The following is a 12,150-nucleotide window of genomic DNA, read 5'->3' as shown; positions in this document are numbered from 1 at the left end:
CATGCTTGATTATTTTGCAGCCTTAAGCTATGCTTGATTGGTTATTTATTCTCATGAAATGTGTATCCACGCTTGTTATTCATTCTGATCAAGCTCTCCTAAATTTAAAATAAAATTTGTTATTTGTTTACTAATTTTATGAAATTACCTAATTGAATTTCATTATTAATGCAAACGTTTGTATTTTATGACTTGTATCTATTTTAAACGCTTTTATGAAACTAGTAGCATTTGTTTAATTTCACAATTATATCATGTATAAAATTTACTAGTTATTGTTAATTTAAGTATACATTTCATTGTTTCATTAAATCATCTCAAATTAAGTTTATTAATTACTATTTTCATCATCTCTATAAAGTTTATAATTTTGATTGAAACGCTACTTATCAGAAATTGCTTTGGTCATAGATACGATACCTAACCCTACACCTCTTATGAATCATTAAGGGATCATGTTACTTTTTAGGGAAAAAAAGAAGAACATGGTGATTATTCTTTTTGGATGAAATTTTGTACTATATTTTGCAAAATTATAAGTTAGTGCTTTACGTATACTATCATTAGGTCTAAATCTTATTTTGTTATAATGCAAACTGCTGGAAGGGAGCTAATCTCTTTGCTAGTCTATTGGCAGGTTTTGTTGTTATTGTGAAAATTTAAGAGGTTCGAATTACAGGGGAGAATCTGTCAAAATTTTTACAAAATATTTTAAATCTTTATAAACTTTATTAATATATATATATATATAACTTACCTATATTGATATTTTATTTTAATTTTTAATTAATTAAGGCTTATGAAATATGAGTTTTTTTTTCATATTTTATGCCAATCATGCCCTTAGTGTCAGGTTATGATAGAGTTGTACGAGTTAAAATTCAAGGATTGAAATATAACTGAGTTAAAATTATAAAGATCAAGTTATAATCAGTTAAAATTTAAAAATTTAATTATAATTTAATCAACATTACAAGGATTAAATGATTAATTTTTTTAAAAAGGAATCCTAACCTTATTATCTTAACCTTATATTGTAATATCCCAAAGAATTAACCTAAGATTAATTAAGTTAATTTAGAGCAAATGAGTAATTTTAAAGGAATATTTAGATATAAATAATTTTAGTTAGAAAATTATTATTAGATTTAATTTAGACTAAAATTCTAAGTTATGATCTTATAGTAAATAGAAATAGTAATGATAATATTATTAAAAAAAAGAAGAAAAAGGAAAAAAAAACATAAAATAAATTGAAAATTAAAGGGGAGAGAGAAGTAATTTTTGCTTTGGGTGTTGAGGTATAAATAATGCAAAAAAAAAAAAAGAAAAACAGAGAGGAAGAAGAGAGCTTTCGGCATCCCGCGTGCTGCAATGATTATATATATATATATATATATATAATAATAAAAAAAAAAGAGAGAGGAAAGAGGAAAATAAAAAAAAGTGGGACCCACAGTATTTTTTATAAAACCACCCTTTTTCCTTTGCTTCTTCATTTCTTCCCTGTGCATGAGCTGAGGCAGAGAGCGAGCGACGCTGCGGCTAGAGGAGTTGATTTAGAAGGTGAAGCTCCATAGTAAGATATTTCAGATGAGATTTTAAGTATTTTATGACTAGGTAAGTGTTCTAAATATTTTTTTCTTAGTCATTTTTCCCTTTAAGCTGCAGATTCTGAAATTTTAGAAAACCTAGGGTTTGAAAGAGGGATGAATTTATATTGAATAAATATAGTTTTTGAGGTTGTTAGTAGTGTAATAAATATTCTAGAGTATTATTTTGTTGATAGAATTGGAATTTGAGGTATTTGAGTTTATCCCTAGACCCTACGGGTAGATTTTTGGTTAAATCTGAAAATATAAATTGATTTGTTGATATTTAGATGATTATTTGAAATGAGAAATAAATTATTATGGCTATAGAATAATAATTCTAGGCTTGAAATCAAGTTTGCAATTTTTGGGTATTTTTATGTGTGAATTTTTGGAATAAAAAGAGAAATTTTGATATTAGAAAATTATTTGAATGAAATTATTGTGAAGGAGATTATTAAACCAAGTAGATAGGTTCAAATACATGAAATTAAATTTTAGAATTCAAGAGACTAAGACTAAATTCTTAAATATATATATATATATATAAATATAAAATAAAATAAAATAAATACTTAGGTGTTAGAGTATGAGTGAAAATTGTGTTAATAATATTATTGACACATTGGGATATGATCAATTGTAGATTAATTTTCTTTTGACACCATTCAAGCTTTAGAAGTGTTGTAACTTGAGGGGTAACCTTTAACCTCTCAAAGGTTGAGGTAATCGGGGGAAATCTATTTTATGCATTTGTATGTTACTTAATTAATTATGTTGGTGAAATAAAAGAATATATATATATATATGTCTAAATTTTGAAATGATTGTTTGTAATGCATGTGGCTTTGTTGAGACTCTATGACTAGTGACCAAGTTAATTATGACTTGGTGTGAGTAATGAGATTGATGGTTAATAATTATGTGTACACTCTTGGTTATAAGTTGTAGATTATGCACAGTGATGAATTGTATGAGCTTGTTGAGTTTTATATGATACTAATGTGGTTTTGTATGATAATTTAAAAAATTGATGCAAGAGGCATGATTGAAATATGATGATTCTTGATGTTTGTTGAGTAAGAAAGTTGATGAGCATGTGGGATAATTTTGAATCATATATATGAGTTTTTGAAATGCATTTTCTCATGAGTATGATCATATGGCGGGAGTTCGCTTTAGTGAAGGAATTAACGGTTATGCAAAATCCATATGGTACTTGGCTATTAACTAATAATCCTAGGGGTTATAACCGCTACTTACTTTGTAAGGTATTGTAGCATCGTTTCTATTAAGGGACTTGACCCTACTGACCTACCTGGAGTTATGGGTAGAGTTAGTTTTAGGTATGACACCCCATAGTGTGTGATTTGAGGGAAACCGTGTTTATAAGTAAGTAAGGTAATCCTGGCTTGGTAGCCCCTTATGATATGATTAAGGCCTTGAGTAGTCTCACCATATGGACGATCCCTTTTGGTTGTTGGCCCACGGATTTCATGTCAGAGAAAATAAGGGGGGATATAAGGAAGAGATTGATCATGCATATTATTACTATCATGCCATTTGAGTGATTGATGGCTATGTTGAGAATATGATTATAATTGTAGAAATGAGAACATGCAGTAATTATGCGAATAATGTATATGTGGCTATTTGTACAAATTTTATACTTGACTTTATTCTTGAAATTATTCACATGAGTTAAATGTTAATGTGATTAACATGTTATTACTGTGATTATTTGAATGATCACCTTGATAAATTTATTGGCCACTTGCATTCATGATTAATTATCATGCATTTGTATAATTTAGATATACCTTGGTTACTGAGTGGTTGTACTCACTCCTCTCTTTTAACATATTACAGGAGCTAGCTCATCTTAGAAAAATAGAGGAAAGGAGCATTAGGCCAAGTGATAATAATCACTTCTGTAGGCCTCTCTCCTTTTATTTGATATGTGTATTTAGTTTATGATATTGCCAACTAGGATAATATATTCTTGATCCACTTGTATTATGGGTTTTGCGTTGGGGAAAAGATATTTTGGGCCCTTGAGAATGTGTTTTGATGTTTGTGTTATATTAATGGGCCAAAATTATTTGTGCAAGTAAAAATAGTTATTATCATGCTTCCACATATGTTTAATTAAATGATATGAGTTTTTAAAATATTTTAACGACTTGGGATCCCTTTATATTAAATAGTTTTAAAAAAAATACATATTAAGAATTCATTTGGGTTAATCTTGTATTGGATAATCTACTTGGGTTAGTCCTTGATTAATTATGGTTAGTATGATGATTAAATCCTAATTTAGGACGCCCTTTACATATATCATGTTGAATAGAATTAGAGGAGATAAAGGAAATTGACTGAAAAAATAAAGTTGATAAAAACCCAATATATGAACGCATAGTCTTACCTAATATTACACAAAAGCATACATGAACAGTGAAGATAATAATTAAAAATATAAAAAAACTATGAAATGATGAAATAACTATTATTTTACAATTTTCATATCATATATAAATATATTAAATAATAAAAAAGCAAACCTTCGTAAAAAAAACAATTCATCTTTTATAAATACACAAACACAATAATTGTAGAAAAATAAAAAAAATCAAAAATTCTAAATTTTTATTGATATTTATTAAATTATATTAAATTAATTTTAGATTAAATTAAAATTTATATTAACTTAAATATCCAATTGGAAAAAAGGCCAATTGGATACGTACCCTACTCTTGAGAATTGGTTTTTCAAAGCATAACTCAAGGTTTAAAGAGACAAAGAAGTTGCAGGTAGTTGAAGTTGTTGTCATCCTTGTCTTCGCCTACGAGATGTAAGGATTTTGGAAGCAATTGATGCTCCTACGTTCAGGCTACAGGCTTAAAAAGGATTTCAAGGTTGGCCCCTCCACGACGAATGACACACTTGGAATGTGATAACATTCTTGGAGAGTACTTGACTTTTGCCCTCTTCAGTGGCGGAGGAAGGGGAAATCAGTAGGGGCATGGTTTCCCTAATTTTTTAAAGTCTTCTTTATGTTATATAAGTATTATATATTTTTGACCCTCTTAAAATTTATGAAAACTTTATAGTATATATGTTTTTTAATTTTGACCCCTTTTATTTTTAAATCCTGACTCCGCCCCTTTTATAGCCTCATTGATTTGATCGAAGGAGCTCTGAAACAAGCTAAAAATGTGGGAAAGCGAGTTTGGTTCTGCTAAAACTAGGAGTTTCATACAGATAAAGATGGTAGCCGATACGCAGAGACGAATGAGTGTGGTGGAGAGAACTCGGGAAGGAAAGGAGAAGGTCATCTTCCAAGCGTTTGGAGCTAATGATTTTTTTATTTTGAGAAATACTAGTGTGAATGGGGATGTTTTGAAAATTGAGAAATGCAGGTTGCTTGGGCTTTTTATTCTAATACTGTCCTGAGAAATTCATTTAATAATTTAATATTTGGCAGTGAATAGTTTGCTAGGAAAAGAACAAGATTACTAAATTAATTTTTTGGGATACAGATTGCTTAATTATTAATTTACAGTGAATTAAAACTCTAGTTTGATGAATATGATCAGACTAGATATTTGAAAAATTTTATACAATTAAAGCTAGAGGTTTGAAAAATTTTATACAATTAAAGCCTAATATATTCTAACAAGTATGTTTGATATTGATAAGGAAGACTCGACTGTCATCGTTTTCATTGTCTGACAAACTTAATTTTTTATGTAAATTATATATTTATTTAACAAGTGACAATAGATAATTAACAAGTATTGTTGAGAAATTAATAAGTAACGTTATGTAATTAACAAATATTGTTGCATTATTAACAAGTAAAAGTATATGATTAACAAGTATTGAAGGTTAGTTGAAGGAATCATGTATTTGACAAGTAAATTTAAGTAATTAATAAGTCATATTAAGGTATTAACAATGACATTTACACGATTAAAAAGTAATGTAACTCTGTTGTGGGAGTCACAGACTTAACAAGGAGAGTTAAGTAATTAACAAGTCCTATTAAGATATTAACAAGTATAGTTACACGATTAATAAGTAATTTATTTTTGTTGCAAGAGTCATGGGGTTAATAAGAAAAATTAAGTAATTAACAAGTCCTTTTAAGGTATTAACAAGTAAAGTTACACAATTAACAAATAATATAATAATCAAATAGTTTGAAAACAAGGTTTATTATATATACAATTTTATGCATTATATGATTGAATGAATTGAGTGGCTTAGTGGTTTAAAATATTTTGGTAAACCAAGGGTCTTGGGTTATACACCCACCTTGGTCACCTTTAGAGAAATTAATTCTTCATAATTTTCCAACCACCACCGACAGTGGTCTAGTTGACGGCTAGAGCTCCGATGACAGTGGTCCAACATGAGGTCGAAGCTCCAATGACGAAGGTCTAGTGGCTGCCCTTGCCGGTGAAGCTTCGATAACCGGTGACGATAGTTAGTGGTTGTCTTTTTTATATATATTTGATCTGAAAATATTTTGATCTTTTTTACTTTTAATTTATTTTCAGTTTAGTCTTATAGAATTGAACTGATATTTTAAAATTTTTTAAGAGTCACTTAAAAATAAGTTAGCACTGAACTAATATTTTAAAATTCTTTGAGAGCCACTTAAAAATAAATTACTTCTGCTATCCTTAAATAAAATTCTTTCAATTTTCTACTGACATGTCTACGTTGGAACTTGAAAGATCTTAATCAAGCTACAAGATTTGTTCACCTTTTTCATCCATGGCAATGTGTCGGGCGCGTCCTAGAAGAAGCCGAACGTGAATTACTATGGCATTTTTTCACTCAATTTCACTCCAATTAAGCCCAATGGGTCGTGCAATGTACGCAAATACTAAAACAAGTAATATATCACCCAAAACTCAATCAAATCGAAGTTCACATTAAGTGGGTGTGAGGGAATAGGCTTTTATAACGCCATGAGCCCAAATTTAAATATCTATTGATAGAAGTGTCTATATTTTACGCTCAACAATATTTCAAACATAATTGTATTCAATAAAAAAATATCTGTAAATAATTAAAAAAAATCCCAAGCCAGGCGTAACTTTTGTATATGTATAAATTGAACATATGCCAACATTCAATCGAAAGACATATTTCACATTAGAAATTGCGTTGAAATGTCAGAAGACTTTTGACAGGCTTAAATATAAAGAATGGCATAAGTTAAAGTGATGACAACATAACAGAGCATGCGAATCGTTTGAGCATTAGATAGAAAGATGGAGTACATTAATCAATAGGCGGAATGGCCGACAAAAACGAGGGGGCCATCCACTCAAAGAGGCTTGTTTAAAGCCATCAAAAATGAAAAATAAGATTCTGTTCTCCCACATTGAACCAGCATCATTGACATGATTTAAAAAAGAAAAAAGAAAAAACATTGGCACTTGTCAACGTTTACACACAAATTATAGTTACATTGCTAAAAACATAGCAATATCTGTTCAACATGAAACCGATAGAGCACAGAACAAACATATATAACCTTTGAATGTTCTGGGAACACTGTGATCAATTTTTTCGCCTTAATAAAAGGATTCAATTTATTGCAATAAAAGGATCGTACATAGTCCACCCAAACTTAAAAAGACCCTCTCCGCTTGGGTCTTTTCTTAAACGAGAGAGAGAAAAAGCTTACTGATATCATCAGATAACAAGCATTTCCCAACAATGATAGATAAACAATTCCTACCAGTGTCAAATTGCAAAAAAGCAGCAGCCTGCCAGATGATGCTTCTGAATTCCCCAAGAATATTGGCAAACCGTTTATTACTACCCCTGTCAAACCATGATCAATATAGATATATCTACACACACACTCTGCTGATTAGTATTTAGAGGCAGCCAAAGCATATCAGTGCTGGGGTTTTGGCTTCTTCACAATCATCACAGTGCAGTGAGCGTGATGAGCACAATAGTCACTCACGCTCCCTAAGACCGCCCTGCAAATACACAGCATCAAATAAATTGATACTTTTAATTTCAAGAGGAGTTAAAAACCTTTTCTATATAGTATCTAGTATTTACCTCTTTATAGCTCCATAACCATGACTTCCCACAACCAATATAGAAACATGGTGCTTGTCCACTGCATCGCAAAGCACATTTCTGGCGTCCCCTTCTATTACTTCCACCTCCACATCATTTACCTGATGATACATTCAGGTAATTTTCCCCAGGATAAATATATAGTATTTCAATCCTCAAGCATTAGACTTTTTGTTTTCCCTATTTTGGCCCAAAATACACCGTTACATCACACTAAAACGGTAGATAGATCCAAAAAGTTGGGAGGGGAAATACAACTACGGACACAACATAACAAACTACAACACCACATCAACATCAGCTAAGGGAAAAAACATTAATCAGATTTTTTATGATGAGTCTTTTTTTTTTTTTTGTGGTTGATAAAATGATTATGAGTCTTTTAAAAGTGAGGCCCAAAAAAATGGATAAAATCATATAAACAAAATTAACAGTAAAATGCTATGATCTAATTAATTTTTCCTACAGCTATGAATGGACGTTTCTGAATTTATAATGCAAATTTTCTCGAACAAAAATTTTTAAGTTATAATCTCTGATCTAATTCACCTCTACTAAAATTCATGCAGAGTACTGTTTTTTTTTTTTTTTTTTTCCTTTTCAGAGCACACTCTGGGTGCCCTGCAGGCATTGACAGTTCCAAAAGGAAAACAAGAACCGGTCTTCTTTTCTTTTAATATTCCATGTCCCTACAACTTCTAAAATATATATCCATTAAAAGAATCTCACAACTTCAGACTCTTGTAATATTGAGGCAGAACCTATCATCAAATTATAATCAGAAAATCAGTTAATCCAGAGACTTTTTTTCCTTTCAGTTTCATTTCTCCCTTGTACGATAAATCTCAGCAAATACCTCCCAAGAATCGCTTCAGTTCATAGGAAGATTGAAGTTGCTGAAAGAACAAATCAAATCGCAAAAGGAGGAGGCGAAACTGAATGATGGCAATAGAAGGCTAAATGACCAATTATCCAGTAGTAAAAGTGATAACTAATTACCGATTTCTTGATACAAAGCTCTCTGGCCTTTTCAACAACTCTTGCAGCTGTTCGTTTCAAATCCGCCTCAACAATGGGCAAAACGTTATTAGCTCCTGTGAACAATTAATGCATTCACACATCGTTTCCGACAAATTTCAGAAATAAAGAAAAAGTAGAATCGAGGAAAAAATGGAGCACCAGGGCCGGCTAGGCCGACAGCGGAGATAGCAGAAGGTCTGGCGTGAACAAGAATGAGCTTGAAGAGAGGATTAGGGGTGGGCGTGAAGAAGTGATCGAGAGTCCACTTGAGAGCATAGGCGCTATGCTCACTCTCGTCGATAGCCACCATCATAACTTGCTTTTCCGACGTTGTCGCCATGGAAGCTCAGATTTCGGTCACCGGATCGATGGCTCGCACCTATCTATCAATTCCTATTGGCTTGGTTGGAACGCTACCACAGTACAGTGCGGCTCATGCTAAATTGACGCCATATTTATAGTCAAAGCATAGCCCAGCAAGAACAGCTTCAAAATTAGGAGCAGCTGGAACGACGTCGCATCCTTCTAATGTCCACATGCAGGGCTTGGACCAACGGGTACAGAGTATAGTGGCATGCAAGGATTAGAACGCCAGGCTGTTTAATTGTTGTTATCGTTGTAACTGGTAAGCACATCATGTTGTTGATGTGTTTCGACGTTTTTATCAAGTCAATTTTTACCTGTGATAAAAAATATATAAAACATTTTTAATTTAATTTTACTTTTAATAAAATATTTAGTTATTTTTTAAAATTAATATTATTTTTTATATTTATTTTTATTTAATAGGGTATTTTATTTTAACATAAATATAAAATATTTTATTTATTATGGGCACTTAAAAAAACACATTAATATCATCTTAAAATGCTAAAGGTACTTTATATTTTTTAATATTTAATTTCTTAAAAAACGTTTTACATAAGTATTCTTTAAAGTATAAAAATGCCTTAATAATGGAGGAAATATTAGTCTAATCCATAATATAAAGTACTTTTTTAATATTATATTTAAAAATATAAAGTATTTTTAACGTGTATTTAATAAATTTTTTTTACAAAATTCTTTTAAATTAAAGGGTTTAATTAATAAAAATTTTTAATTGAGAAGCCCAATTAAATAAAAATAAATAAAAAAAATGATGTAATTTTAAATCAAGTATATTATTCCTAGGTTTGGTACTTCGCTGTAATATTTTCATATTACTCCAAACTTGACTTATCTTTATTCTTTTTAAAAATATAAAATATTTTTAATTAAATTATATTTTTATAATAAGCTAGTTAATTATTTTTTATTTAATACTATATCTTTTTATATGTATCTTTATTCAAGCAAGGGTCTCACTCAGATGTGATTGGGTGACTTATTTTTTTAGTGATGATATTTTAAAAAAGTTATTTATTTCACATATAAAAATTAAATTTCTTTTATATTCTTGAATATATAATCTCAGAAAAAATAAGATATTATTTTGAAAAAAACTAAAGGAATATAAGCTATTTGGTTGGAGATGGGAATCAGAGAAGAGAAAAAAGAATTAATAAATTGGTTTTACAAAATAGGACATGGGATGACAAAGTTGTAATAGAGAGATGATGTTAAATTGAAGTATCATTAGAAGAAACAAGAGGAAAAATTCATTAAAACATTTCTAGACTTTGTAAATCAAGATGATTAATTAAAATTTTATAGGACAAGTTGATATGCTCTTTCATTTATATATATATATATATATATATAAAATATAGTATCATACTATTTAAGCAAAATTGATTCACTGTAATAATTATATTTGAAAATAAGAAAATTGAACTAAAATATCATAGATTAATTAACATAAATAAAAATTAATTATTTTTTATAATTACAAAGAGTAATTTAGAAAATATGCAATAAATATTTATTAAAAAATATGATTTTACTAAAAAAATAAGTAAAAAGTAATAATTTCTTTTATAAATAAAAACAGAAAGAGTATTCATTAGGAGTGATATATGTTCCTTTTGAAGACATCCAATAAAAATTGAATTTTTTTTTTGCCAACCAATAAAATTGAAACGAAGTATAAAAGATATGAGAAATTTTTCGATATAATATGATATTGAAATTACTTTTCCATAAAATATGATATTGAACTAAAATATCATAGATTAATTAACATAAATAAAAATTAATTATTTTTTATAATTATAAAGAGTAATTTAAAAAATATGTAATAAATATTTATTAAAAAACTGTGATTTTACTTAAAAAATAAGTAAAAAATAATAATTTCTTTTATAAATAAAAACAGAAAGAGTATTCATTAGGAGTGATATATGATCCTTTTGAAGACATCCAATAAAAATTGAATTTTTTTTTTTGCCAACCAATAAAATTGAAACGAAGTATAAAAGATATGAGAAATTTTTCGATAAAATATGATATTGAAAATTAATGTATTTAATGGTGACGTTCGAGAGACATCAGTCGCAGCGTGGCTTGAGATTTCCTCACGCGCTATCATTCCTGTGGGCTGGGTTGGAAGTTGGAACGCTTCTACTATGTCAGTATCGTCAATTCAGTGGCGCTGCTAGGAAAGCAAGCCTGGGTTTGAATTACTTCCTCCATTTACATATCTATATATATATATATATATATAAATTGTATTCCACAATTTAAAAAAAATTAATAAATTATAATAATTATGTTTAAAAATAAAAAATAAATTAAAATATTTTGTGTTAATCAATATAAGCATATATTAATTATTTTTTATTAATATAAATTATAAAAGTTGATTTAAGAAATGTATAATAAATGGTTATTGAAATAGGTAATTTTATTTATATAAAAAATAAATAAAAAGTAATAATTTTTTTTATAAATAAAAATCAAGGACGTAGATCAATGTCACTGAAACGATGTCGTCAGACCTCTAACGTTCATCTTGCGGCTTATGTACACTTTCATTAATTTTATTTTAATTTTATTTATAAATTATTTTTAATATATTTTATTAAAATAAAAAATAAAAAATTTATTAAATTCTCTAAAATTTTAATAAATTTTTAAATTTATTTTTATTAAACATATCTTTATCTGAATTGCAATATAAAATATTGGTAATTGTTTTATGGTTTTTGAGAAAAGATATAGGCAAAACCTTAATTTCTTAAAATATTTCACATTTTTTTATTTTATCCTCATCATATATATGTGTTTAATAATGACAATTGAAATTTTAATATATAAATTATTTTTTTTAAAACAGAGTACATTTATATGGGAGTAACCTGATAAAAAGTTGGGAAAATGATAAAAAATTTTAAATTATATAAATGACATTTTAGTCCCTCAAAATGTTATAATGCTCTTGAAATCTCTAGAAATTTTTTTATCATTAAAGAATTAATATAAATGATCAAATTATCCTTAATT

At 28.4% G+C, this 12,150-nt stretch overlaps 1 protein-coding gene across 1 annotated transcript; it reads right to left on the bottom strand.

Moving 5' to 3' along the window:
• Positions 1 to 7,025: 7,025 nt before the first annotated feature.
• Positions 7,026 to 9,159, bottom strand: LOC129322721 (universal stress protein PHOS34-like). The gene is made up of 4 exons (XM_054969072.1): positions 8,887 to 9,159; positions 8,707 to 8,801; positions 7,687 to 7,808; positions 7,026 to 7,601 (listed from the first exon to the last, which is right to left on the bottom strand). The coding sequence occupies exons 1-4, from the start codon at positions 9,065 to 9,067 to the stop codon at positions 7,514 to 7,516; spliced, it is 486 nt and encodes a 161-aa protein (XP_054825047.1). The 5' UTR covers positions 9,068 to 9,159; the 3' UTR covers positions 7,026 to 7,513.
• Between the last annotated feature and the right edge of the window lie 2,991 nt (positions 9,160 to 12,150).

Source organism: Prosopis cineraria, unplaced genomic scaffold (assembly GCF_029017545.1).
Source record: "Prosopis cineraria cultivar Desert tree isolate PC_DT_omini unplaced genomic scaffold, ASM2901754v1 PC10, whole genome shotgun sequence".
Classification (NCBI taxonomy): Eukaryota; Viridiplantae; Streptophyta; class Magnoliopsida; order Fabales; family Fabaceae; genus Prosopis; species Prosopis cineraria.
Note: the sequence above shows the minus strand (reverse complement) of the source record. Positions and strands in the feature narration are given on the sequence as shown.

Bases quoted from the DNA above. Each gene is read 5' to 3' on its own strand.
- LOC129322721 (XM_054969072.1), bottom strand. From the start codon at position 9,067: ATGGCGACAACGTCGGAAAAGCAAGTTATGATGGTGGCTATCGACGAG. The intron at 8,802-8,886 runs GTGCTCCATTTT...AATTGTTCACAG, and splicing joins TGTCGGCCTAGCCGGCCCTG to GAGCTAATAACGTTTTGCCC. The intron at 7,809-8,706 runs GTAATTAGTTAT...ATGTATCATCAG, and splicing joins AGCTTTGTATCAAGAAATCG to GTAAATGATGTGGAGGTGGA.